At 40.6% G+C, this 25,553-nt stretch overlaps 1 protein-coding gene across 1 annotated transcript in view; it reads left to right on the forward strand.

The window, feature by feature from the left end:
• The window catches only part of LOC140755102 (uncharacterized), a 96,453-nt gene that overhangs the window by 55,549 nt on the left and 15,351 nt on the right, over window positions 1-25,553 (forward strand). The window contains exons 2-5 of the mRNA XM_073090301.1: window positions 10,026-10,398; window positions 13,721-14,232; window positions 22,034-22,135; window positions 24,751-24,859. Coding sequence (XP_072946402.1) covers window positions 10,182-10,398; window positions 13,721-14,232; window positions 22,034-22,135; window positions 24,751-24,859 — 940 coding nt within the window. The 5' untranslated portion in view covers window positions 10,026-10,181. The remainder of the gene's footprint in view (window positions 1-10,025; window positions 10,399-13,720; window positions 14,233-22,033; window positions 22,136-24,750; window positions 24,860-25,553) is intronic.

Consider the following 25,553-nt stretch of genomic DNA (forward strand, 5'->3'; position numbering starts at 1 on the left):
ATATATTTTTTGAACTTTTCCATTTTGTTCTTTATTTTCAGTCACTTATTAAAAAAATATCATCATAAATATTTTTTTAGTTTGGTACTTAGATATTATAAAATGTTCTCATATGTACATACTTTGGTAACATAAAAATATGGCTGTCATTTAGCAGTAGTAAGCAGTCGAATCCTACAAAGTTATACTCATCTAAGCAAAACTTAGAAATGTCTGATAACGTTAAAACTTGTACTTTTGCAGTTGGTTGATTAAGTTAAGATTCCTGATTATATTCCCGGGATTTCCCGTTATCCCATTTCCAGTTGCGTAATCACGAAATGGTCAATAAAGTAAGCGATATGCCCAATCTCGGGACTTAACGGGAAACTAACTTAAGATGCTATCGGAATTTAAATAATTGGTATAAAGTAGTTTATAGTTTATCGAAGATAAATGAAGAGGAATTTACAGTTCTGTTTTATGAAATTGTACTGGCTGTACACTAAATGTAATATAGAAGTGGGAAAAAGCTTACCATCTGATGGTAAGTGGCTACTGCTGCTCATGGACATCTGAAATCAAAGAATTGAACAATTGAAGGTGGTAGAACACTTTGTGGTTCGACTCCCGCGGCACCACCGCCACACCTATTTCTACCTAATAACAGCAGTGTTAGGCGCTGCTGTGTTCCGTTTTGAAGGGTGTGGTAAGGGAGACAGACTTTTATGAGGCGTTCCAGCTTAGTCCTCAGGGGTAGCGGCGCATCTGTGGCCGACCTCAGGTAGCAATATGTAATCCTATCTGGGGTTGATTACAGATGTACATGGGCGGCAGTAGCCACTTACCATCAGGTGGACTGCATGCTCGTCTGCTACTCCATATTATAAAAAAAAAACCCAGATAAGATTATAGTCCTATCAGAGGTCGGCCAAAGATGCCTGAGGACAAAGTTGAAACGCCTCAAAAAAGTATGGCCCCTTGCCACACCTGAGCAAATATAGTTGTTATTAGGCAAATATAAGTGTACCACTAAGTTATCACATCTTTTTTTAACCGACTTCAAAAAGGAGGTGGTTATCAATTCGGTCGGTATCTTTTTTTTTTTTTTATGTATGTACACGAATTACTCCGCCGTTAGTGGACCGATTTTAATAATTATTTTTTTATTATGTAGGGACGAGCTGGAAATTGGTCCCATTTAAATATGGTTAGGATCCATCGATGAGTTCTGTAGAAAATGCCCCTCATTTTCTCCCTCATATTAGACACGCTGTTTACATCGTCATCCAACTAAATATATTGAGCGCCGACTTCACAGATATGTACTAAACCAACATTTATTTCAATTATTTATTACTTTGTAGTGACATAGAAGTCGGTTGTATTTTTTGTTAAATTTTTTTTTGTTTTGCTTAGCACATCTTGACATAATCGTTTTCCATTTCATAACGTTTGTATAATTAAGTATAAAATTCGTTTTGGAAATTATGTTACAAAATATTTTTATATTTTCATATTTTCAAATTAGAAATTTAAATATAAGCTTGTCTAAAAATAATTGAAATCTGCAATCTGAAAATAAATGAACAAAGCTTCCTACAGACCTTTTGAACGACCCTAAATATAATAAGAAATCAAATTATTCCTTATCTGGAAGTGGGTACATTTCTCGAGTATTTCAATTCAACTTACGAGTATTTCAAATTGACAGAAGTATGATAAAATAAAACAGAGATGTACCCTTATTATGAGTTATAAAAAAAAATGTTTTTGTATTTGTTTACGTATTTGCCCATTTCCAATCAGCGTCCCCGGCGGACTGTATCAGAACTGATTGGAAATGTATGGGAAATACGTAAACAAATACAAAAACAGTCATTTTTGTAAAAACGTAAAAACTCATACTAAGGGTACTGTTTCTTACGGATACATTCTATACAAAATCTCTTCATTTCCTTATGCCCACCGATACACTTCCTTACTTTTGATACTTAGAAATATTTTACTATTCGATCCGTAAACAAACAAAGATTGTTTCAGAGTACAAAAAGTGTTGTGCCACGCACAAAATGGTACGCGAATATATTTTATCCATATCTCATCTTGCGCCACACATGAATAATACATAAGGATATTTTATTCGGCCGACAATTTCTTGTAAAGATGTTTTAGGGTACCGTATGCTAAGCAGATACGATTGTGGAACTTTCGACTTCAATACTTGAATTATAAAATATAGTGATAACTAAAATTTATTGTAATTATTCACGTTTTTTATGGAACTGTAAAGATTTTTTTAATTTAGTTCGTCACTTTAATCTCTAATAACTATAATTTATTTAAAAAAAAACTCGCTTTCTACAGTCTCAGCTCCCATAATAGATTCCCTGTGTCGTGGGTACCATGAACACACACATAGACAAATACACAAACACCCAGACCCAGAAAAGATAATTATTCTGATATCAGCCTGGCCGGGGATCGAATTCGGAACACTTTAAACGTCAGTCCATTATTGTGACCGCTCTGCTACGTGGGTCGGCATTATCTAGACTGCCATTATAAGCGACACAATCAGTAAGTCACGCAAAATAATCAGAATTTTCTTTTAAAATAATTCAATCTCGAGCAAGGATTTTTTAACAGTAATTTTACAAAGTTTTTTTTTTTTCAAAAAACAGCCTAACAACTTTTACTCCTTACAACATTTTTAGCTATTTATTTTCGAATTTTGCCTTCCACATCCACTGGAAGAAATCACACTATAATGCTCCAACCCCATTAATATATCAATCAGCCCGTTGCGACATTTGATTACAATACCGAAGTTATCATACGGATCCTTAACGCTTTTGGAAATTATCTATAGCCTATTTTCATCACGGATAATCAAGTATTCTAATGGTAAAAGAATTTTTCAAATCGGTCCATTGGTTTCGGAGCCTATTCAATACAAACAAACAAACAATCAAGTGTTTCCTCTTTATAATATTAGTATAGAAGACGATTAGTAGAAACAATTAAAAGTATATCTATAGAAAGGTCCAAAATGAAGTGCTATTTTCGCCAAATTCTTGCCAATGATTCCTTTTCTTTGATTGCTTTTTCCTTTCTCCCGTTTTTTGTACCTACAATTAAACGCCCTTCCCGACCTCTCTTCAGGACACTATTTTCAGCAAACATTTTCAGGTTACTAATGTTTTCCCCAACCGTAATCCGATTTGGAGTTCTTGCTTTTCTCTAGAGCATTTTATTAGTTTCATTTCAAATATATTTTCTTTCTAACTGATTAATCTTTGGAGGATTGGAGGTAATAGACAATTAGTTACTGGCGGCAAATCTTATGAGATATTTTGACAACCCGCATGGCGGAGCGGTCACAATAGCGATCTGACGCGCAAAGGGTTTCGGGTTCGATCCCCGGCCAGACAGATACCTGATTGATGAATTTAGTTATCTGTTCTGGGTCTGGGTGTTTATGTATTCGTCTATGTGTATGTCCATCGCACCTACGATACAGGGGATCCTAGTGTGGGGCTTTGAGTGTAGAAAGCGTAGAAAGAGTTTATTTTTGTTATGTCATGTTAGACTCTTTCTACCCGAAGGTCCCCTTGGAGTTTCATCCCGGAGACACTACCATCAGACCTTTTACAGCCTAATATCAGGATTGTTAAGCATTGCTGTATTCTGGTTTGGTGGGTGTGGTGTAGCGATTCTGCGTAGCACACACTCGAGGAATGCCCAGCATGGCAGCCCGAGCGGCAGATCCTGGTGCAGTACATAGGGCCGAACCTCTCGCTAGAAACAGTTGTTGCGGCGATGGTCCGTTCAGGCGAAGCGTGGAATAGCGTGGTCGCATTCTGCGACCGCGTTATACTCGCAAAAGAGGACGCCGAACGGGCCAGGGAGCGCGCCGATCCCGCGCGGAGACGGAGACGCCGAGGGCGTAGATAGCGACCTCCGGCGCGGTGTCCCTGTAGTACCGGGACCAGAATAGGGCTACGGTATCCCCTACCTGTCGTAAGAGGCGACTAAAAGGGGCTTTCGGGGTTGCGGGCGGCAAGAGTGGGAGCTCAAACCGTCCAGCAAGCGACCCCGGGAAGGACGGCGGTTTTGTGTGGTCGCATATCGCTGTAATCACCAGGGGATGTGAGAGGAGCGTAAATTGCTCCCCCAGGGCAGAGCCCGATAGAAGGGCATCGCGTTAGGAGGACTCCGGTTGTGTTCCGTTGGAGATCCCGGAGTTCTCCACGAAACGCTGAGGACGGCCACCGGGGGGGTTTTAGTGCGGTAACAATCCCACATAACACGGCGTCACTCCCGTGGCGTCGGGTACTTTTTGAAGGTTTCCCCCTCGTCAACAAAAAAAAAGGGTGTGGTGTAAGCGTCATACTAATCTAAGGTGCTCCAATTTAGGCCTCAGAGGTAACGATGTGTGTGTAGACAAACTCAGGAAAGCATTAAATTTTAGTTGGAATTGATTACATAATCCATGGCCGGCAGCAGCCACTTACCATCAAGTTAGACTGCTGTTTATTACTTCAATATTGTAAAACACTTTTATTTTTGTATCACGGAAACACTACTTTTTACATTTGATGACTCCAACTTAGTGAACCCAATTAAAAATAATAATAAACTTCATTAAAACAAGGCTCGTAAAAATTCCCACGGAGCATAATAAAAAGCACAAAATTAACGTGAACGAGGTGAGATACGGAACTACGAATTATGGCGTTTTTATGTCTCTTTTGAGATCGTGAACCATTTTGTTAGGTTGATCGATATTCAAAATATAAGATTACTTACATGATATAAAAATTGGTAAATTAAATTACAAGTTAATTAATCTCTTATCTGCAAATAAAAGTTCTGTGAAAATCGTTTCTACCGCCTCGGCTACTAGTCTGGAAATACAGACAGACAGGAATCGGCTTTTTATAACAAACTCAAATTCAAATATTTTATTGAAAAATAATCTTAACAGAATATTTTTGTATACGAAGCGGCGAAAATAATTATATAACATTTAATTATCTCTCCGTAAAATACGATTACTTACACTAATTAAACATGTGCACCGGAAACTATTTCTGTCCATAAATGTCATTATTTAAGTAATTATAACCTAAAAAGTACTAATAACCATACTATGAACATACGAAATCGAAATCCACACGATAAAGGTTTAAAATGACTAATTACATCTTAATTAAGATCCTCGCAAAGCCGGCATCCACTATTTTTAACACAAGTCGGATATAGTTTATTCGTAAAATGCCTATATACAAACACACAATAACTGTCAAATTCAATAAACCCCCGACCATAACTCCGTATGACCGCACTAAACTATATCTGTTCGTAGTAGAGTACAAACATAGTAAATATTTATTTTACTCAACTTCGTGCCACTTCAACTGTTACAACATGCTGTTGTGATAATAAATATCATATTTACATGTGAACACCAATTTGCTGAATAGCATAATAAAGATTAAAGAGGTACTTTTGAACACACAGCAGTAAATATTATCGTTTGACTATCGCGTTGGGTAAATATCACACTTTGTTGCTCGTAACGCTATTATTTGCGATATATAGCAAACTCATCAAAATTAACTGAATCGTGTCGTATTCGATAATTTCTGATCCATTGTTACATATTAGCTTTTATCTGCGGCTACTCTCGCGGTCAGTATTTTTTATCTATTCTTCAAGAACGGCATTATTCGGGAAAAAATGTGTCCTATATCCTTGCCTGAATCCCTGTAAACGTGAGTACAAATAATAATGATAATCGGTTATGTAGTTAAGTGTGAAAATGTTATAAACAAACTCACATTAATATCTACAATATCAGTTAGGATTTGGATACATAATTAGTAGCAAAGTCGTTAAACTTCCGATCCATTATTCCATACTACTGCACAACACTCTGTCGTTAGTTGTAGAGTACAAACATACTAAATATTTATTTTACTCACAACTGCGTGCCACTTCAACTGTTACAACATGCTGTTGGCGATAATAGATATCATATTTACATGTGAACACCAATTTGCTGAATAGCATAATAAATATTAAAGAGGTACTTTTGAACACACAGCAGTAAATATTATCGTTTGACTATCGCGTTGGGTAAATATCACGCTTTGTCGCTTGGATTGCTATTTTGGGTGATATATAGCAAACTCGTCAACATTAACTGAATAGTGTCCTATTAATAGCTATAGTTTGGGCGTTGTGTAGGCGATTGTTTTTTAACTGGTCCTTAAAGTTAATTAATATGCGGTGTGGTCAAACTGTGGATGGGTGACCTCTCATAGCTACTATCTTATATATAATTCGCGTATAATTCGCTATTATAACGCGCTGAATATAATTCATGCGTATAAAAACAGTACGTTTATCAATGTCAACAAACGCAAAAAGGAAAGTTATTACAAAACAAAAAAAATCATACCAAGATTGGCACTTATCATATCATATAAAGGGACAGTAAACATATATCTATAGTTATTATAACTTAACGTGCCAGCGTAACCGTTTACAAAATCGTAACGTAATTCCCTCTCATGGATCGCCTAAGGACGTTTCACTTCAATATTACCTACACATTATATATCTACAAGGTATATACGCACTCTGTTTGGTTAGGTCCTCCATTATACGTAGCGGTATCAACGTTTGCTAAAGTATATACTACTAGTAGTTGTTCTAGAACTCTTCTATCCTCTGGGAACTGCAGCACATAAATTATGTCTCGAGGAAAACTTTAATCGTTGTTTGAACTTGCCCTTTTGGTAAGTTATTTGATATTTATGAAGTTACGAAGACAGTATAAAATGAATTCTAGTATAACATGTATAAAATATAAAACTTTATGTTTGTGATATAAATATTAGTCCCTTTCTAATGCCTCTTATTGATAAGCTAGCTATCCAATGTTTTGCGTACCAAAATTTTAAATTTGTCAATTTCTGACCACTAAATATTGACAAATTTTGATTGATTATGTTAATAACGAGTGTTTATTACTTTACATTACATTACATTTCTTACTATTTGAATATTCGTACATGGGGAACATGACATATTTGCTACGATATTGCTACGTGCTAAGTCTGCTATGCGCTACGCTTGCTACGCGCTACGTTGGCTACGGGCTACGTGTCGCTTTTTCAAAGGAACTTTCAAAGAATTTGTGCAGGTTTTTTTGACTAAGCTATAAATATGCGATTTTGTACATAAACCATATTATCTTATAAAAAAAATAAGTGGAACAAAACACATGCAAAGTTTTCAAACCTGCCACCAATGTGCTTTGTATAAATTAATATTAAAATTAACTATCAAGCTTATAATTATATTTCTAAAAAGTACTTAAATATAGTTTGTCTATTTGCCTAACCGTCTTTGACGAGATTCAACTGGGATCAGTCTATTTTCCTTCCTAAATTAAAAAAGAAACGATTACACATGTACAATACGAAAGTGCACGTCAAAGTTTAAAAATATCTCACTTTATATATTACCTCAATTTTAATATATTTACCAGACGAATAAAATTTGTTGCGAAGCTTTATAATAATAAAATGTTTAACAATTTTGCCCAAAGCTTACCAGCGTACCGAACGACAGAGTCCAACATTTCCTGTTTAAAACAAACTTGTTACGCCTACATTCCCATGATCAAAGGAGCATAACTTAAAAGAAATTTCATAAGGAAAATCGAATGGTTACGCTATGAGAAATTTTACACTTCGTAACGTTATGAACATCGAATATATTTTTTACCGGTTTGTTTGTTTTGTAGGTGGTAAAACGTTCGGGACTAGAATAGGGCTACGGTATCCCCTGCCTGTCGTAAGAGGCGACTAAAAGGGGGCTTCCGGGGTTGTGGGCGGCAAGAATGCGAGCTCGAACCGTCCAGTAAGCGACCCCGGGAAGGACGGCGGTATGAGTGGTTACATACTGTCGTGAACACCAGACGGTGTGGGAGGAGCGTAAACTGCTCTCCCAGAGCAGAGCCCGATCGGAGATCGCACTTGGAGATCCCGGAGTTCTCCAACAAGCGTTGAGGACAGCCAACCAGCTGGTGTTTTAGTGCGGTAAAAATCCCACATAACCCGGCGTCGCCCCCACGTCATCGGGTACCTTTTGAAGGGTTCCCCCTCGTTAAGAAAAAAAAATGGTGGTAGAACCCTCTGCAATTTGACTCCGGCGGCACCACCGCTATACAGCATTGTTAAACGCTGCTGTGTTCTAGTATGATGGGTGTGGTAAGGGCTTTAAGGGGATACTTTTCTGAGGCGTTCCGCTAAGCATAGCATAGCGGCGCATCTATGGCCGATTAAGTTAGTAATATTTTATCGTATCTGGAGTTGATTGCACTTTTTCATGGGCGGCAGTACCCACTTACCATAATCAGGTGGACGGTACGCTCGTCTGCTACTGCAATATTTTATAAAATGTATAAATTTAGTTTCACGCATAAATAAATAGTATATGTCTTGTAAGCTTTCATAAAACATTAGTTATTCTGTGTGTAGGATACCGGTGTACTAAATGACCTATTGTATCGATTGGAACTAAAATAGAATTGTTTGTTTAATTAAACGTTTTTGTACAGCAGTCTAAAGGTCAATTTTAATGAATTCGATAGTTCAAGTAATGCGGCACTCAAGACTGACAATAGAGTTTTGTAAACGCGAAATAGATTAGTTTTATTTCTATTGTTAAGTCCATTAAATACTTAAATATAATCAATCAACTTATGTAATGTTTTGCCTACGAAAAATATTAAACAATGACAGCTTAATAGAATTGACCAATTTCGAGCTTTGGTAAGCAGACATTCGAATAAGTATTAATAATTGGCCAAGTGCAAGTGAAACCCGCACCTAGAAGGTTCCGTACAACCAAAATAGAAAATAAATAGCAGCCATTGAAGTACACACATTGTGAAAATTTGAACTGTCTACCTACTCTAAAAACATAACCCTCCTTCTAGCACAGTACGTTAAAAACAACTACAACAATATTTTGAATATCTATAAAAATAAATACAATATTGTCAATGTCATAATTATGTAAAATTATGTTGTTACGTGTGTAAGCTATTGATATACCCATGTTACTTGTGGAACAAAAACCGTAGGCATCGCTCCCAACCTGTCACCCTTACTCAGTGTTTGTTTGTCTAGTGAAGTACTCTGCCCATTATACAAAAATACATAAATAGCCTGTTCAAACAAGTGCGCCTAAATTATGTATGTTGTTTGTTACAGGCTTTAGCTAGTGCTTGAAACTAGATTTTAGAGGTTCACATATCAGGCAGATTTTCTTCAAATTTCTATGAATTTTTGATGTTATGGAAATTTTGCGTTTTGGAAATTATTTATGTGTTTCTGGGTTCACTTTTTTTCTTATAAATTAAAATAAAAGGTTTTCAAAGGTGTGCGAAGTCCACCAATTTGTACTTGAACAGCGCGGTGGACTATGGTCTTATTCTTTGGGTTAAACCCAGAAGTAGGACAGTTATGCGTTGATGACGATCTAGAAGATTCTTTCCTCTAAATCGATTTCGTCATTAAAAAATATAATCCGCTTATGAGACCCATAAAAAGATAGTTAAATAAATATATTTGTAGTATTTTTAATTACGTATCAATCAGATATCAGTTATTTCGCATGCACCAGATGAAGCTGACAGTTGCATGATATATTGGTCTTCGATTACTGAACTGAACTTTTAAAGTTACTTTATCAATTATGATTACGTGAGAAGATTTAATGTCAGAATTTTTGCGCAATGGCAATATAGATGGTGGTGGAACCCCGGCAACACCAGCAACTTACCTATTTCTGCCTCAAAAGCACTACTATGTTCTGGTTTGAAGGGTGTGGTAAGGGTGACATACTTAGTCAGGGCATTCCAATAGGCAATCCATAATCTGTAATTGATTCTTAAAAAGGACCCTTGATAAATAAAATCAAAAGGCAATTATAGTTAATCATTCTAATTATATTTGTTCCAGAATGCACAGCCTCGAAGACTTTGGAGCTACTGCACAAAGAAGATAAAATTAGACCAGTCGTGGACACTAACCAATAATGACTATTAACTTAAGAGTGTCGCAATGTGATGACGTTTTACTCCAAATGTGACGTTCAACACGATCAGTGCCAAAACAATGTTTTGCTGTAAAGAACTAAAGCTACTCTATGCCACTCTTGTTCTGTTACTCGAAGCGGATTTGCTAGTGAACACTGGTGCTATGGAGTCGAAGAGGTCTTCCATTTTAGTTGCGCAGAACGCAGATGACTTGAAGTCGTTGGAGTTGTGTACGACAAGAAACCAACAGAGGCTGGGCAGCGTGTTTGGGAACTTCACACGACATCACAAGAAAGGTAAGTTGTGTCGTTTTATATACGTCAGGGGTACAATCCATGTTTTTATATGGTAATACGTGGTAATGTAGAATACCAAAGTGAATAGACCATTATTCACTGTACGATCCAGCTCGAAGGCCAGACCGCGAGGGTGTAGGTATGCCGGCACCGTCACGCAATCCCACGGGATGATATAAGTGGACTGTATAGTGTGAGAGGTATGACCCAATCTTCGTCCCAGCAGAAAAACCACCAACCTTGCCTTCCAAGTCTATCTGCGGACTCGAATCGTGTCAGGAGGGACGCGCACGGCGCTGTCACGGGGTTCGAGTATGCAAGCACGGCCTGATCTCCCCGAGGAGTAGTCTCTGCACTTCACAATGCACACGCGGCACAAGGGTAATCCACGTGGAAAGGAGCAGCGAGAGGGCACGTACAGAACGTCTGTACGTGCCCGCCGAGCGCAAGACGACGACTGGTCGCACGAAGCGACATTGGCGAGACAACTTTGGTGGATATTTGCTTCTACCCACCTACAGTTGACAAAAGATTGAACATTCACTTTGGTCTTCTATATTACCCTCCGTACCCGAGGTCTACGCACACGAAGTGACCTTGTCTCTTATAATTTTTTTTCATATTCTTCATCACAGTATTCTATCCCTAAAAATACCACACTACACTTCCATGAAGAGATCTTCTCATTCATCATCACCATATCCATTTATAAACAAAATCTAGTTTTCATTAAAAAAATCGTCGTTGATATTAGTGAAATTTGACATAAAAATCCGATGAATCAATTGTTAAAATAAACTTTCACCGTTCAGGGAAGGCTTTAACGGTATAATCATTCATCAAGTCTGGTCAAAACGGACATCCGTGGAGGCTTGCACCGGAGTGGGAAATACTCGAAACCTTTGACGTAACTACAGCGTTCTTGTGTACAGAGTAAATATGGGTCGATCCCTAGTAACACTAAATCTTTAATGAAACTTTGTCTTTTGGGGATAACACCTGGAATTCTTAATGTTTTGCAAGATTGAAACTTTCTTTGAGGAGCATCAACGATTACATATCAATTCATTTTTTTAATAACATAGTAGTATCAATCGAGCATGAAGTTTACCTTTGCATTGCAGTTTTTTTCAAAGTTATGTACGTCTTAGAAATTAATTATCACTTGCTAAACGGTGAAGGAAAACATCGTGAGGAAACCTGCGTGCCTGAGAGGTTTATGTAAAAAAAAATCTCAAAGGAATGTAAAGTCTACTAATACGCACTTGGCCAGCGCGGTGAACTATGGCCTATTCCTTCTCATTATGAGGAGACCCGTGCCCAGCAGTGGGACAGTAATGGGTTGATGATGATGCACTTTACCTGATGGTACGTGGCTATTGGACATCTTTAATCAGCCCGAGATTAAATTAGAGTCCTTCCTGAGGTCAGCCTACGAGTAGATGCGTTTCTATCTTTGAGGATTATGTTGAATCAATCCCCCTTACCATAACCTTCAAAGTGGAACAAAGCGACGCTTAAAACTACTATTATTTAACAGAGATAAGTGTAGCGGTGGTACCTTCGGCGTCGAGCTACAAAGGGTTCTAACACCTTCAAATCATTACCTCAAAAGATCAGCGATTACGTGCCAAATTCTCATTGTCATTAATCCATTTTTATCCCACTGCTGGGATTTCACCTCCACTTAGAAGGTGGTAGAACCCTTTGTGGTTCGACTACGGCGGCACCACCGCCACACCTATTTCTGCCTAATAACAGCAGTGTTAGGCGCTGCTGTGTTCCGTTTTGAAGAGTGTGGTAAGGGAGACATACTTTTCGGAGGCGTTCCAGCTTAGTCCTCAGGGGTAGCGGCGCATCTGTGGCCGACCTCAGGTAGGAAGATCTAATCCTATCTGGGGTCGATTACAGATGTCCATGGGCGGCAGAAGCCACTTACCATCAGGTGAACTGCATGCTCGTCTGCTACTTCTACATTATATAAAAAAAAACACAAATCCAATTGTAAGTCCATAGGATTCACATACCTTTGAATAGATTTTTTATCAATCTAGACCCATTTGCTACCGTCCTCTAATCAATACGCTAGCTATGGGCGAAAATTAATTTCCTTTCTAAAGACCCAATCGAGTAAAAGTCTGTAATTATAAAAGTAATTACAAACCGAACCACGAAACAATTAACCGACAGAATTGAAATTTGGTCTACCTGAGACCGCATCAAAGGGTCAAATGAATAATTATTATCTTACGATCGAAATAATGAAGCAAATATTAATTTGCTAGGAAATTGTTTTGATGTAGAACAGCTTGTTCATTAAATGTTACACTTAGTTCTTGTCAAACTTTACCACTTACTATGCTCGATTTTTTTATACAAATCATTCAATTATATACAAATATAAACGTATAATATTTGTGTACACTACTCTCTGTAAATTGAAGGTGATAAACCTTTTGTGGTTCGATTCCGCCAGCATCCCTGCGATCTCTATTTCTGCCTAATAACAGCACTGTCAAGCTCTACTGGGTTTTGGTTTGATGGGTGTGGTAAGAGAGAAGTACTTATTTTTCTGAGGCGTTCCAACATCGTCCTCTGCGGGAACGATGCATCAGTGCCAGACGGATGTCCATGGGCGACAGTAGCCACTGACCAAGACCACTGACAAGACAGAACCACTGACCATGCAAGACTGCATGTTCTTTAGCTACCTTATATTATAAAAAAGTCCTCAGTAGTTGTCCATCTGACCGGAATGCGAACTTAGCAACTTTTGGATGTCAGACGTAGGTTCCAACCTCTACGAATCTCAAAGCGTCCAATAATCTATACATTAATACGTATATCGAAGTAGTGGCTATGCCTTTCTAACATGCAACACACATCTAATGTATCAAACAATTCCACGAAGCAAGTTAGTATTCCTGTTTCCTATTGTCATATTGATATAACGTAGTGCCACAACGGTAATGGCACTCATAGCTAGTTCACGATTCGATATCCGGGTTTTGTATTTGTGTGACGGACCAATATTTGATTCTGCTTTGGTTTTCTGATTGGGTATTTCAATTACTATTGGGTACTATTGTGTATCAGGGAATTGATTTCACATGTGGATTATAGAAAGAGAAGAAAGAAAGAAAAATATTTTTTCCGCAAAATATACAATAAATCGCATTAGTAGTAATCGTAAAAAATCTAATTATACTTCACTGATTTCAATATATTTATATATGTAATATATACGTTATAAGTTTATTTAATTGTAATTCTTACAGGGTTATGATTTACTATTGGATTCTAATGTATTGCGTATTTTCAGGTCACAGAAGAAGAACGACGACGACGACAACAACAACTACAACGCAAACGACACTAATATATACAACAGTGAATGAAGAAGATGCCTCTGAGGCATTCACAACACACGTTTATATTATAAGCAGTGAGCCTACATATCCAAAATTACCTAAACCTCTTCGCCTGTCATCTTCAATCTTAGATAAGGACTATACTGATGATGTAAATAACATAGATAATATAATTGAAGAACAAGCTAAAGAAATAGCACGACAAGAGAGACACCACAATAAACACCATGAAAGATTATCAGATAAGGAAGTCGTAGAGGAACTAGATGAATCAACGTTGTCTAAGTCTTTAAATAAAGTTAAGAAAATGTACAGAGATTCCGCCGCGTCAGTTGTTAATAAATTAAGTGGTAAAGGTGGCAAAAGCGGTATATTTTTGACTGACAATTGTACAACAGTTATAGCTCAGATAGGTACGACGGCAGTACTGCATTGTGAAGTTAGTGACATCACAGAAAACACGGTAAGTTTCCCATCTAAAGATAATTATATCACTATAAGCCTGTTAACAGTTAAATTCGACTGTACGATACAATTAAATAATATCACTAGAATAATATTTTATGTTTGATCATAAACAAAAACAATAATATTAGCTCCCATGTTTGCCAATAACGGGCACATTTATCACTTTATTTTAACCATCAAATATCATTTGTGCTCGATTACATAATTTCTAAGGCTTTGTACTTAGACAGCCCAATTCGTTTAATCTATTTTGATTAAATTCCTAAACGTCTATTCTTCTTCTTCAACCATTATTCACCCAATGCTGGGTATAGGTCTTCTCATGGTGTTTCCATGTTGCTCGATCGCTCGCCATTCTTATCCAATGGCGGCCTGCTATTTTGACCAGGTCGTCGGTCCATCGTGCGGGTTGCCTCCCAACATTCCTTTTGCCTCGTCTTGGTCTCCACTCGAGGACTTTTCGGGTCCATCTGCCATCATCCCTTCGGTAGACATGCCCCGCCCATTGCCAATTGCGGTGCGTTATGGTTCGCGCTATGTCAGACACTCCTGTCCTTTTTCTGATTTCGGCATTAGGGATACGGTCTCGCAACGTAATGCCTAACATAGCACGTTCCATTTTTCGCTGCGCAACTTGGAGTTTGGCAATGTGCTGGCTAGTGAGGGTCCATGTCTCCGCTCCATATGTCATGACAGGAAGGATGCACTGGTCAAAACGTCTATTGGTCGTATCGAATTTAGTATAAAATTATGGCATTTTCATTTTCAGTAGTTTGTAGATGAAAAGTAATACTCTGTCTAAACGTAGCGCTCTTGTGGCTTTAGCACAATTATTCCCAATGAAAGTCTCACATGTTTCCCGCATATATTAAACAAAGTTTGAGCCTAAAGGAAGTCGGTTGACAAGACTTTCGAAGCGCCAACACTTCCTAGATACGAGTACGAGTGTCACAATAAGTTCTCTTTAGAAATATATCCGTGGAAGAGCTAAATAAAACATTTCTGTTACTCCCAAGATAAGTTTGTAATTGGTACTTTGGAACTTGTAACGATGATAATACATTTGTCTAAAATTTAGCATATTTAATGGGTCTAGAAAACCTTCCAAGGCACTCATTACACAGCAGTCAAAACTTTGTTAACCTCCAGGCTTCAGCGTCTAAGGACTCATTCTGTTCGTAACTGTCTAGTGAAATAAATTCCCGTAATTACATCGCATCTGATGAAACATTCATTTTTACAGCTTCTAACTTTGTTTTAGTAACGTTTTGTGCTGCTAATAAAAGTTTTTTCTGCATATAAAAGCAGCATAGCCGCATATAATTAAATAGTTGTGGATTTATACATTAAATTTTAAATGTTCTAAACCTTCAATGTACTGAGTTTGAAGTAATGAAATTAATAAGAAGACAAAACAACTACGTCAGTAGTATTATCGCAGATTTTTAATTTAACGACTTATTCCGTCAGACCATGAAATGACAAGAATAGTAGAATTTCTTGTTTCAAGTAGAATTTATTTTTTCTTATATTAATTCTTATTGCCTCCTTTGCAAAGTAAATTGCAAACTAGTACTTTGCTTGTAAAAAAACATCTTAGGCCTGTAATATAAGAGCGATAGTCAGCGCCGGCAGCTGTCGTCAGCGACCGACGACCAAACACCATCGCAAAATGGCGACCGTATTTTGACAGACTGCTGCGAGGCGTCATCAGCGGTCGTCGTCGACTGTCGCCGCTTTTTTTTTTTTTTTTTTTTTGGAGGACCATCCCACTAAAAACTCCTTTAAGGCATTCGTCCAAGGGGACCGTACAGCCGACATCGGATAGCGACCTCTCGTTTGCGGAGCGAGAGGTGCTAGCGGCGCTCCCTAGAGAGCTACCGCTGGATAGATGACACTGAAGGTGTCAACGTATCATGAATAAGATTAGAATCGTCGGGAAGACGATTCTCTATGGAGAGTTGTACGCCCCTGTGGGCGGCCAGAAGATTCTCCACATCGGTGGAGAGTTTGTTAGGAGCGTCGGTCAAGATATTTCTTGGCCGACGGCAATTGTAACGGGTAGGAAGAGGGGCAGGATAGTCCGCTGCACCCTTGATTAAGGGGTTGGAATGGTTTTCTGAGCGGTCGAAGAACGCTTCAGAGAATTGTCTGAGGACTTGTTGTATTGGAGCGAGCTCCAGGTCGCGGTGGAGGTCAGCGTTTCTGACATACCAGGGGGCATTAAGTGCCCGACGACAAAAGAGATTTTGTATGACCTGGAGTTTGTCTAGGATGGTGGGATTCGCGTGAGCGAAGACTGGAGAGGCGTATGTTAACACCGGTCGAATGCAAACCTCATACAGCGTTCGCTTATTCCTGGCTGACAACTTGCTGTGTCTGCCAATCATGGCGTTGAGGCGGCTCATGTAAGAGCGGGCGGTATGGGTGACCTTAGAGACGTGGGGTCTAAAGGTGAGGCCCGGGTCAAGGGTAACTCCTAGGTATTTTACTGTGGGCCTCCATGGAATGGGGGCCCCAAGTAATTTGACGGAGGGCAGGTTGTTTAAGCGCCTGCGTTTGTGGTCGAAGCGCATTGCGGAGCTTTTCTCCGCATTGACTTCGATGCGCCATTTCCTAAACCAATCTCCTAACTCGTTGACCGAGCGTTGGAGTTTGGCGAGGACAGATGACTCCTTTTGCCCTTGGATGTAAAGGGCGGTGTCATCGGCGAAGAGTGAGAGCTGCACCCCATTTTTGGGGATAGGAATATCGTTGGAGTACGATATGAATAATGTAGGCGCGAGCACTGAGCCTTGAGGGACTCCGGCTGTTACGGGGCGTGGGGGAGAGAGGATACCTTCGTGCCTGTAGCGGAAGGTTCTGTCCTGAAGGTAGGAAGCCACGATGCGGACTAGGCGATCAGGAAGACCAGAATGGTATAGCTTGTATACCAGTCCTCCATGCCAGACTTTGTCAAAAGCCTTGGCGACGTCGAAGAAGACTGCTAGTGTCTTGTTACGTCTTGGATAAAACCCGCTTGTGATGTACTCGACAATGCGGTGGACTTGTTGGGGGCACGAGTGCTGGAGGCGAAAGCCAAATTGGTGAGGAATGATGAGTGGGGGAGCATCTATTGGGAAGAGGTGCCCTCTTATGTGAACGAGGATCACCCGTTCGAAAACCTTGCCCATTGCATTGAGGAGGCTAATGGGGCGGTGGTTGGAGGGAATATGTTTCGGTTTCCCAGGCTTGGGAATACCGATAACTGTTGCTGTCTTCCAGGCTGTTGGAAAGAAGCTGAGATCGAGGCAGGCATTGAAGATAATGACCAGAAGGGTCAGTGCCTGCTCGGGGAAGTGTTTGAGCGCCAGGTTGGAGATACCATCCGGACCTGGGGCTTTACGAGGTTTCAAACCGCGGATGACGGTCCGGACCTCGTCTGTAGTGATTTTAATGGGGGCAGAGGTGACAGGGAGAGAGATCTTTTTAAGGACCTCCTCCTCCACCTTGTGAATGTGGATAGGGTCGCACGGTTGAGTGCTGGGGGAGCACTGCGCAGCGATGCTATCTGCGAAGCACTCGGCCTTTTCAGCGTCTTCGAAGGCTATGCTGCCGTCGGGACGCGTGAGAGGGGGAGTGCTTGAGAAGGCTTCGGTACGAAATCGTCTAGCGATTTTGTAGAATGCCTTATGAGAAGGTTGGATATCCTCCATGAGAGAGTTCCAGTTGGAGTCCCTCAGTTCGGTTAGCCGGGATCTGACTTTCCTTTGGAGGGCGTTAGCGCGCCTCCTAAGGACAGGGGTGGGATACTTGGCGGCCCATCTGAGGGCTGCGTTTTTAGTTTGGATTAGCTTCCTGACCTCGCGAGGTAGTTTGCGGTTCGGGACCTCTACCACCTTCGCGTTGTCATGAAGCGAAGTCTGAACTAGCTGGGTGAATGAGTTCACCGTACTGTCTATTTTCTCCGAGCTAACAAGGTAGTCTGGGGGAATAGTATACGGTGAATCGGGGGCCTCTATGGCCGAGGTGAGAGATTTCTCGTACCCTTCCCAATTAGTGAAGGTTTTCGAGGAGGTATGGGGAGTTGGATCATAGGGACCTAACTGTAGAGAGACTGGACGATGGTCTGAGCCCAGATCGTCCAGTGTTTCGATCGCTCTTGTATTGAGCGCGACGCCTTTAAGGAGGGCGAAATCCAGCACGTCGGGTTCTTGGTCTTCCCGATCGGGGTAGTGGGTTGGCGCTGTTGGAGAGAAGATATCAAAGTCCAGTGCGCGGGAAATGGTTAAGAGTTTCTTACCGTTGGTGTTAGTCAGACGACTGTTCCAAACGGTATGTTTGCAGTTGAAATCTCCAAATAGTACGACAGAGTCTCCGAGCGAGAGGAGGGCCTCCAAGTCGCTTTGGAGAGGGGCTTTATTGGCGGGGAGGTAAATTGAGGCTATGATCAGGGACGGGTGTCCTGTCATGCCTAATTTGCATATGGTGGCTTCCATATTGGTGAGCTTGGGTGTTTCCAGAGGGGTGCAATGGAAGGATCTCTTGTAGTAGATGGCAGTGCCTCCGCCACGACGGTCGTCGGCTCTGTCATTACGTACAAGCGCGTAAGAGGGGAGACTTACGCCTTTAAGGGAGGGCTTGAGGAAAGTTTCCTGAACAAGCAACAGGTCGATATCCCTGTTGCGGACGAACTCCTTGAGTTCGGGAATGCAAGGCTTAAGACCTCGTGCATTGAAGGAGATAAGCGAGACGCCTTTAGGTTTTTGACGACCGGGATGAAGGGGTTGAGTATGAACGTTACTCATTGAATGGACTTGAACAACGCTAGGTGTTCAGAGTAGATTGCGATGCGCTCCGCCTGGCTGGCGTTACGCATCTTTTGCGAGACGAGTATGATCTCGTCGAGGTTCACCCCCTTAACGCAGTCCTTAAGGAACGTGATATGTTCCCTTACCGATGCGTCTTGGGTGGGACGGGGAGTGGGGGTGGCCTTAGGGGCCGGGGTTGGTGGGGCGGTCGCGGGTGCGACTTTCCTCCAACTCATGGGAGCGGTTGGGGTTTTGGAGGCCCCTAGCCGCGGGAAATTGGTCGAATTGACCGGAGGTGGGCCTGCTTTCGAGGGCTGCTTTTTAGCAACCTTCTTTTGAGCGGGACGGGGGGCTTTAGGGCAGCCACGGTAGTTAGCCGGGTGCCCTGAAGTGGTGCATAGCACGCAGGCAGGAGGGGACTCGTCTTCACGAGTTCTCTTGCACTCACGTGTGGCGTGGGGTTCTAGGCACTTGACGCACCTTGGGGGGGCAGTGCAGTTCGCCGCTGCATGGCCGTAAAGCTGGCAGCGGTGGCACTGGGCAGGGTAGCCACGCTTGTTAGGTGGTTCTACCATGATCTCAGAAAGGCCACAGATTGTGAGCTCCTTCTCCTTGAAAATGTCCTTGGAGGACGGGGTCTTGGCTAGAATGGCCAGGGCTAGAGGGTATTTAACCCCGTTGCGGTTGTACAACTTGTGTACACCTTCCACGGGGAACCCTTGGTTGACTAGATCCGTTAGGATTTCGTCGGTGGGAAGCTCGTAGGGGAGACCTCTAAGGACCGCTTTGATTTTGCGGTCCTCTTCTAAAGCGTACGTGTGGTACGGGAGTTGAAGGTGAGTTAGGAGCCTAATGAGGCTCCTGAAGTCCTCGGTGGTGGGGCATGAAACGCGAATAGAGTCGCGAAGGTTACGTGCCTTGGTGTAGTGGATCTGTTTTTCCACTAGGGTTTTAGAGAAGTCGGACCATTTCGACTTATCTCTGAAGAAAATGTGTGGGGGCGGTTTGCACTTGGCAAGTGCCGGTTCGCAGCGCGTGGCTGGCTTGGCGGGCTTAGCCGCGGGGGTTGAGCTCTGGGGCTCGGTGGAGGTTTTTGGCACGGGGGCCAGAGTGGAGGCTTTTGGCACGGGGGCCAGAGCGGGGGCCGCTGGGGCTGGGGTGGCTTCGAAAGAGGCCTCGGAAGAGGTTTCACTTGTCGCCTTAGCGACGCGTTTCACCGGTCGTTTCTTGGTCTTCCTCGACTTGACAGGGGTGAAACCCTGGTCGTCGTCGGAGGAGGGGGCGGTGATGAGGGTGTGCTCCGACGATTCGTCGGAGGAGGCGGGGCGTTTGAGCGAGATGGCATCGAAGTCCATCTCGTGTCTCGGGGTGGCATCAGGGGATGCGGGTGAATCAGTAACGGACAGGGGATCCGTTACGGATTTTAAGGGCTCGCAAAGGGAGCGGAGTTTGACTGAGTCAAATGGGCGATTGAGCTCCTTGCTCAAGAGGGAGGACAGGGCCTCGAAAAACCTATCTGTTACCATGTAGGCCATGGTAACCTGGGATGCCTCCCTGCCGAGGCAGGGAGCTAACGGGGAGGGGGAGGGAAATGCAATTACCCCTAAGGGAAAGTAACTGCTACCGTCACCCTTGGGATAGCCCAAGTGCAGTGGGACCGGGTCTGCCGGTTTCTCTCAGGCCGAGAGGTCTGAGCAGCGCACCGGGTCAACGCTAGCTGGTTTCGTTGGCACCGTTAGGTATCCACCAACTCAAACGCGTCGGGACGTGAGTTTTGTTTATTCCCAATAAATTGGCAATAAACAAAGCACGGACCGCTATCGATAATATCGAGTAGGCGAGAACCGGCCGAAAGGCCAGAGAAAATTCTGGGTTAGGAAACACTAGAGCGCGAGCAGGCGGGGCTGCTCGGTCTGGCGTTCAAACGCAGAGTGACTGTCGCCGCCTGTCGTTAGCAACTGCTATCGATAAGCGGACTACGCATACACCTGCCGTAGGGGCAGACTAGGCTGTAAGAGTGGTGATAACCCTTAATTGTGATGTGTGTAGGCAAGAGGGGAAATTTTCTAGATCGGCCCTGTGGTAGGGTGGCAGGGGTGTGAGACCACCCTTGGTCCTTAGATTGCTCCTGCCGCCATAACCTAAACATTTCAACATACTCTGGGACACTGCACGGCAGGCAAATGTACCGCCATGATACACCCTGATTGCCCCTGCGACAGGCTTGTGGGTAGCCCGTCATAGTCGTCGATCGTCGATGACGTCAGTCGTCGTCAGCGCAAATGTCACTCATGAATTAGCTTACTGTCGCTCCTACGTTACCTAAACAGGCTTTTTCTCAACAATTTTGTTTTTTCGCTACAAACAAAATCTTGATCACCTGTCGTTTACGGGCGGAGGTACATTTGCTTTCTATCACACTCTCTCCGAGTGATTTATTTTGACACTGATTTCCTTTGTAGCAAATCGGGTATCATTTTTTTCCTTACCGCTTTTAGAATCCAATCGTATCATTCTTCCTTTATATTTCGTTTTCTTTTCCGTTTTCTTTGGAAGTGATATGTAAGGCTATTATTCTTTTAATGTAGCTTTTGTATTGAATGTATAAGTGTATTATTAAATATAATGGAAGCATAGTAATGGTTTGTCACGTTGCAATGCAGCAACAATAACCGTTTATATATTGCGAACATTGCATTCAGATTTGGGACAAATAAATTGTTTGCTGGACTGGAAAATGATGTGACAATCCGTTTTATATTATTTTAAATCTTATTTATTGCACAATTTAATTGAGTTGTTTCATAATAAAACCATCGCAGTATTACATTGTTCATATGGTTATCGTATTCAATTGTGTTATTTTAGCTATAATCTGCGTCGTTCACGTTACTAAATCAATTTAATATTTTATCATTATCTATTCCGATTACTTTTATGTATACAGACCCATACCTATGTTAAGATTTCATTTGTCAGATTTTCTAACCTTTTGATTATTTTTAGGTAACGTGGATAAGAAGAAAAGACTATTCTTTGCTATCAGTGGGTCTGGTTACGTACAGCGCTGATAGCAGATTCTTTTCTGCACATGGACGACATGTCAAGGTAATCTGTATTTTACATTAGTATTTATATTACTAACCAATACTTTTGCGATTTTTGTACTTGTATATTTTTTATGTTCATAACTTATCTTTGTTTTATGTACTTATTCACTATCACCCATTTTGAAATTAAGTTTTATGTCATCTTCCTTTTCGAACTCTTTCACGTCGCAACAGTCACTCATTTAAATTTTAAAATTAGTAAAAGATCGTGTTGTCCTGATCATGTACCTGATAGTAAAGGGCCACTGCTATCAATGGAGATTTGTGAGCAACCTCGGGATTGAGGTGAAGGACTGATTATACTAAAAGTCAAAACCGAAGCAAAAGTAAGCAGAGGTTAAAATGAATTACAAAGGAAATCATGATACAAGGCAAAGTACGGTATTTAACGCAAAAAAATTAAAGCAAGAAAATATAATGATCTTAATTTAATTCAAGAAATATTATGACGAGTACTTTCTCATTATTATGTTTTTGTAATAAACAGAAGTTCTTTGAACCACTTTGTTTCCATTCATTTATATTCACTACGAGTGAGATATGGTAATAAATGTCCTACTTATGAATTGGATTGTGAATAATAATATTTTGCTTCGTTCAAAGTTGAACTAATTATTTATTCTGATTTTTGAATAGATAATTCCAATTTTTACGATGAAACAAAAGTAAAAAGGAATATTAAAAGAGAAGTAAAGTTTAAGTAGAATGTCTAATATAATGAAATCGACCTTTACTAAGCCTATTCACACATACCACAACCACAACGCACCGATGACTATCTGAGCGGGTGCTTCGTATAAAATGAAAAATTGTGTTTGCCAGAATCAGTTTTTGCAGCCTAAATATAGTGTGGATCATGCAGACTAGATATATCGCGGTGATAAAATTGTTGCGTTGTACCTAGCAACACTTTGTATGAGAGACACGCAACGTGTATGAGAGGCACTATATCCCATACAAATTTTAAAAAAATATAGGCGTCACAAGGCAGCTATAAGAATAAGGAAGATGCAGTTCACATGTTATAATATAGCAAACGAGTTTGTAGTCCATCTGATGGTAAGAGGCCTCTGCGCCCATAGACATATGTAATCAATCCTAGATAAAATTAGAGTCCTACCTGAGGTAGGGCACAGATGCGTCGCTCGCTCTCAGGAATTGTAACGCTTTGGGTAAGTATTTCTCTCTTATCACACCCTTCAAACCAGAACAAAGCAGTGCCTAACATTTCAGTACCTCAGAAGCCAAACCAAAAGTTCTACCACCATCAAATGCGAGATTGTGACTACTTACCATCATGTGGACTATATACTCTTATGATACATCAATCTTAAAAAACTCCTACAAAATCAGAGGTTATGGTATGTGTGAATAGGAATGAATCAGCCGATTCAAGTGGATAACCTCGGAAACAGTAACAGTATTGTGATAGTATGAAATTTTCTAGCAGAACAAACTTGGTGATTACTTTGCGCGATGTTTCAATAAAACTTGAGCAATTTGTTTAATTTGCTGATAGAACCGGGATTTGGATTACAGTTGATTTTATTGCCATACTGTTATGAAACGAGTTTCAATTGAACTTCGTTTCTTGTTCCTGTTTTTGATGGATCGTATTTTGATAAACAGCTAAAAGCAATTACTTTAATGGTGAATATTGATGAAATTTTCAACGTACCAATATTTTCGATATTCAAAAAACATTATCAATTTTGAATAGGTTGATATTCTACGGTTTTGTACAGTAAATAATTTTAAAACGAAAACTGAGACGAAAACGATAAGTTTTACTTTTTACTCGATTGTGGAAGGCAATGTTTTTCGAATGTATGTATGTATGTACGTATGTATGTATGTATATATGTATGTATGTATGTTTGTATGACTTAATCTTTGGCACATCCCAGTGGCTATATGGGTTTTAATACATGAGGCATTGTTTAATTTTCCTAAATTGTAAGTGTGACGTACATTATTCTCTTTTATATTAATTACTAAGCGGGGAGGTATTTGGTAATTATAATTACTACTCAATGTAGGATAATGTTTTAATTTCTTGTCCCTTTGGAAACGATCTTATAGTAATAACTCTCAATTTCCTGAATTTATGGACAGATATTACAGATTCAGAAAGTTGATTTTAATAAAGCAACAAAACTGAGTTTAGTACCTATGTTATGAAATCCATACTTTTTGTTTACATATTAAACAAACGTGTGATACAATGTTTTGAATTTTTCGTTCAAATTTCCTTTCTTTTTTTAATAGAAGCGTAAACAGACCATCTAGGTTGTTTTATGAAGTTCGAAATAAAATATTTATAAAAAATCGAGCAGAGAATCAAAATATTATCATTTTGAAAAACTTCTTCTGATTCCGTTTTCTACTATCATAATGGAAATAGAGATTGGTATGGTAACATGTCTTGCGGCAAAGCGGTCACCGTACCAATCTGATACGAAGAGATATCCAGGTTCGATTCCTGGCCTGACAGATATCTTAAAGATGAATTTATGGCATCTACGACACAGAAAGTCCTAATGTGGAGCTGTCAGTGTAGGAAGCATACTATTCCAAAAACTTCTTTACTAAATATTATAATTTCTTCACCAGGACTGGGCGCTTCACATACGCTTCGCGACGTCTGCCGACGCGGGATACTATGAGTGCCAAGTGCCCACACATCCGCCTACTAGCATCTTCTTCAAGCTTGTTCTTGTTGGTAAGTTACGGATTGACCAGATCCACTGAGAACATCTTTTCTATAATAATACAAGTAGTAGACGAGTATGCAGTCCACCTGATGGTAATTACCTAATGCCGCTCATGGACAACTATAATTAACCCCAGATAGGATTAGATTCGTACCAGAGCTCGGCCACAGATGCGCCGCTACCTTTGAGGACTAAGTTGGAACGCATCGGAAAAGTATGACTCCCATACCAAATCATCCAAATCAGAATACAGCAGCGTTGAACACTAATCTATATATATAAAAATCAATTGCTGTTCGTTGGTCTCGCTAAAATTCGAGAACGGCTGGACCGATTTGGCTAATTTTAGTTTAGAATAATTTGTGGAAGTCCAGGAAAGGTTTGAAAGGTTAGCACATGTGAAATATATTTCAAAAATAAATTCTGAGGCGGTACAAATTTTGCCGGATTAGCTAGTATTAGATAGAAATAGATAGATGTGGCCGTGGTGCTGCCAGAATCGAACCACAAAGGATTCAACCACCTTCAAATCTATTTTATGGAGTACTGACGGAAAAAGGTGTCTGGAAGGTAGTGGAAGAGATCTTGGGTGTACCTACTTTACAGCCCGCCAGTCTTCCAAAAACCTCTGCGGCTCGCGGAAAATTCTAAAACCTAATACTCCTATTTCGCCCGCATTACTTAGAATTATAGAGAAAATTC

This window comes from Epargyreus clarus, unplaced genomic scaffold, assembly GCF_041222505.1.
Source record: "Epargyreus clarus isolate Ecla_fem2 unplaced genomic scaffold, WU_Ecla_fem_2.2 ptg000032l, whole genome shotgun sequence".
NCBI lineage: Eukaryota > Metazoa > Arthropoda > Insecta > Lepidoptera > Hesperiidae > Epargyreus > Epargyreus clarus.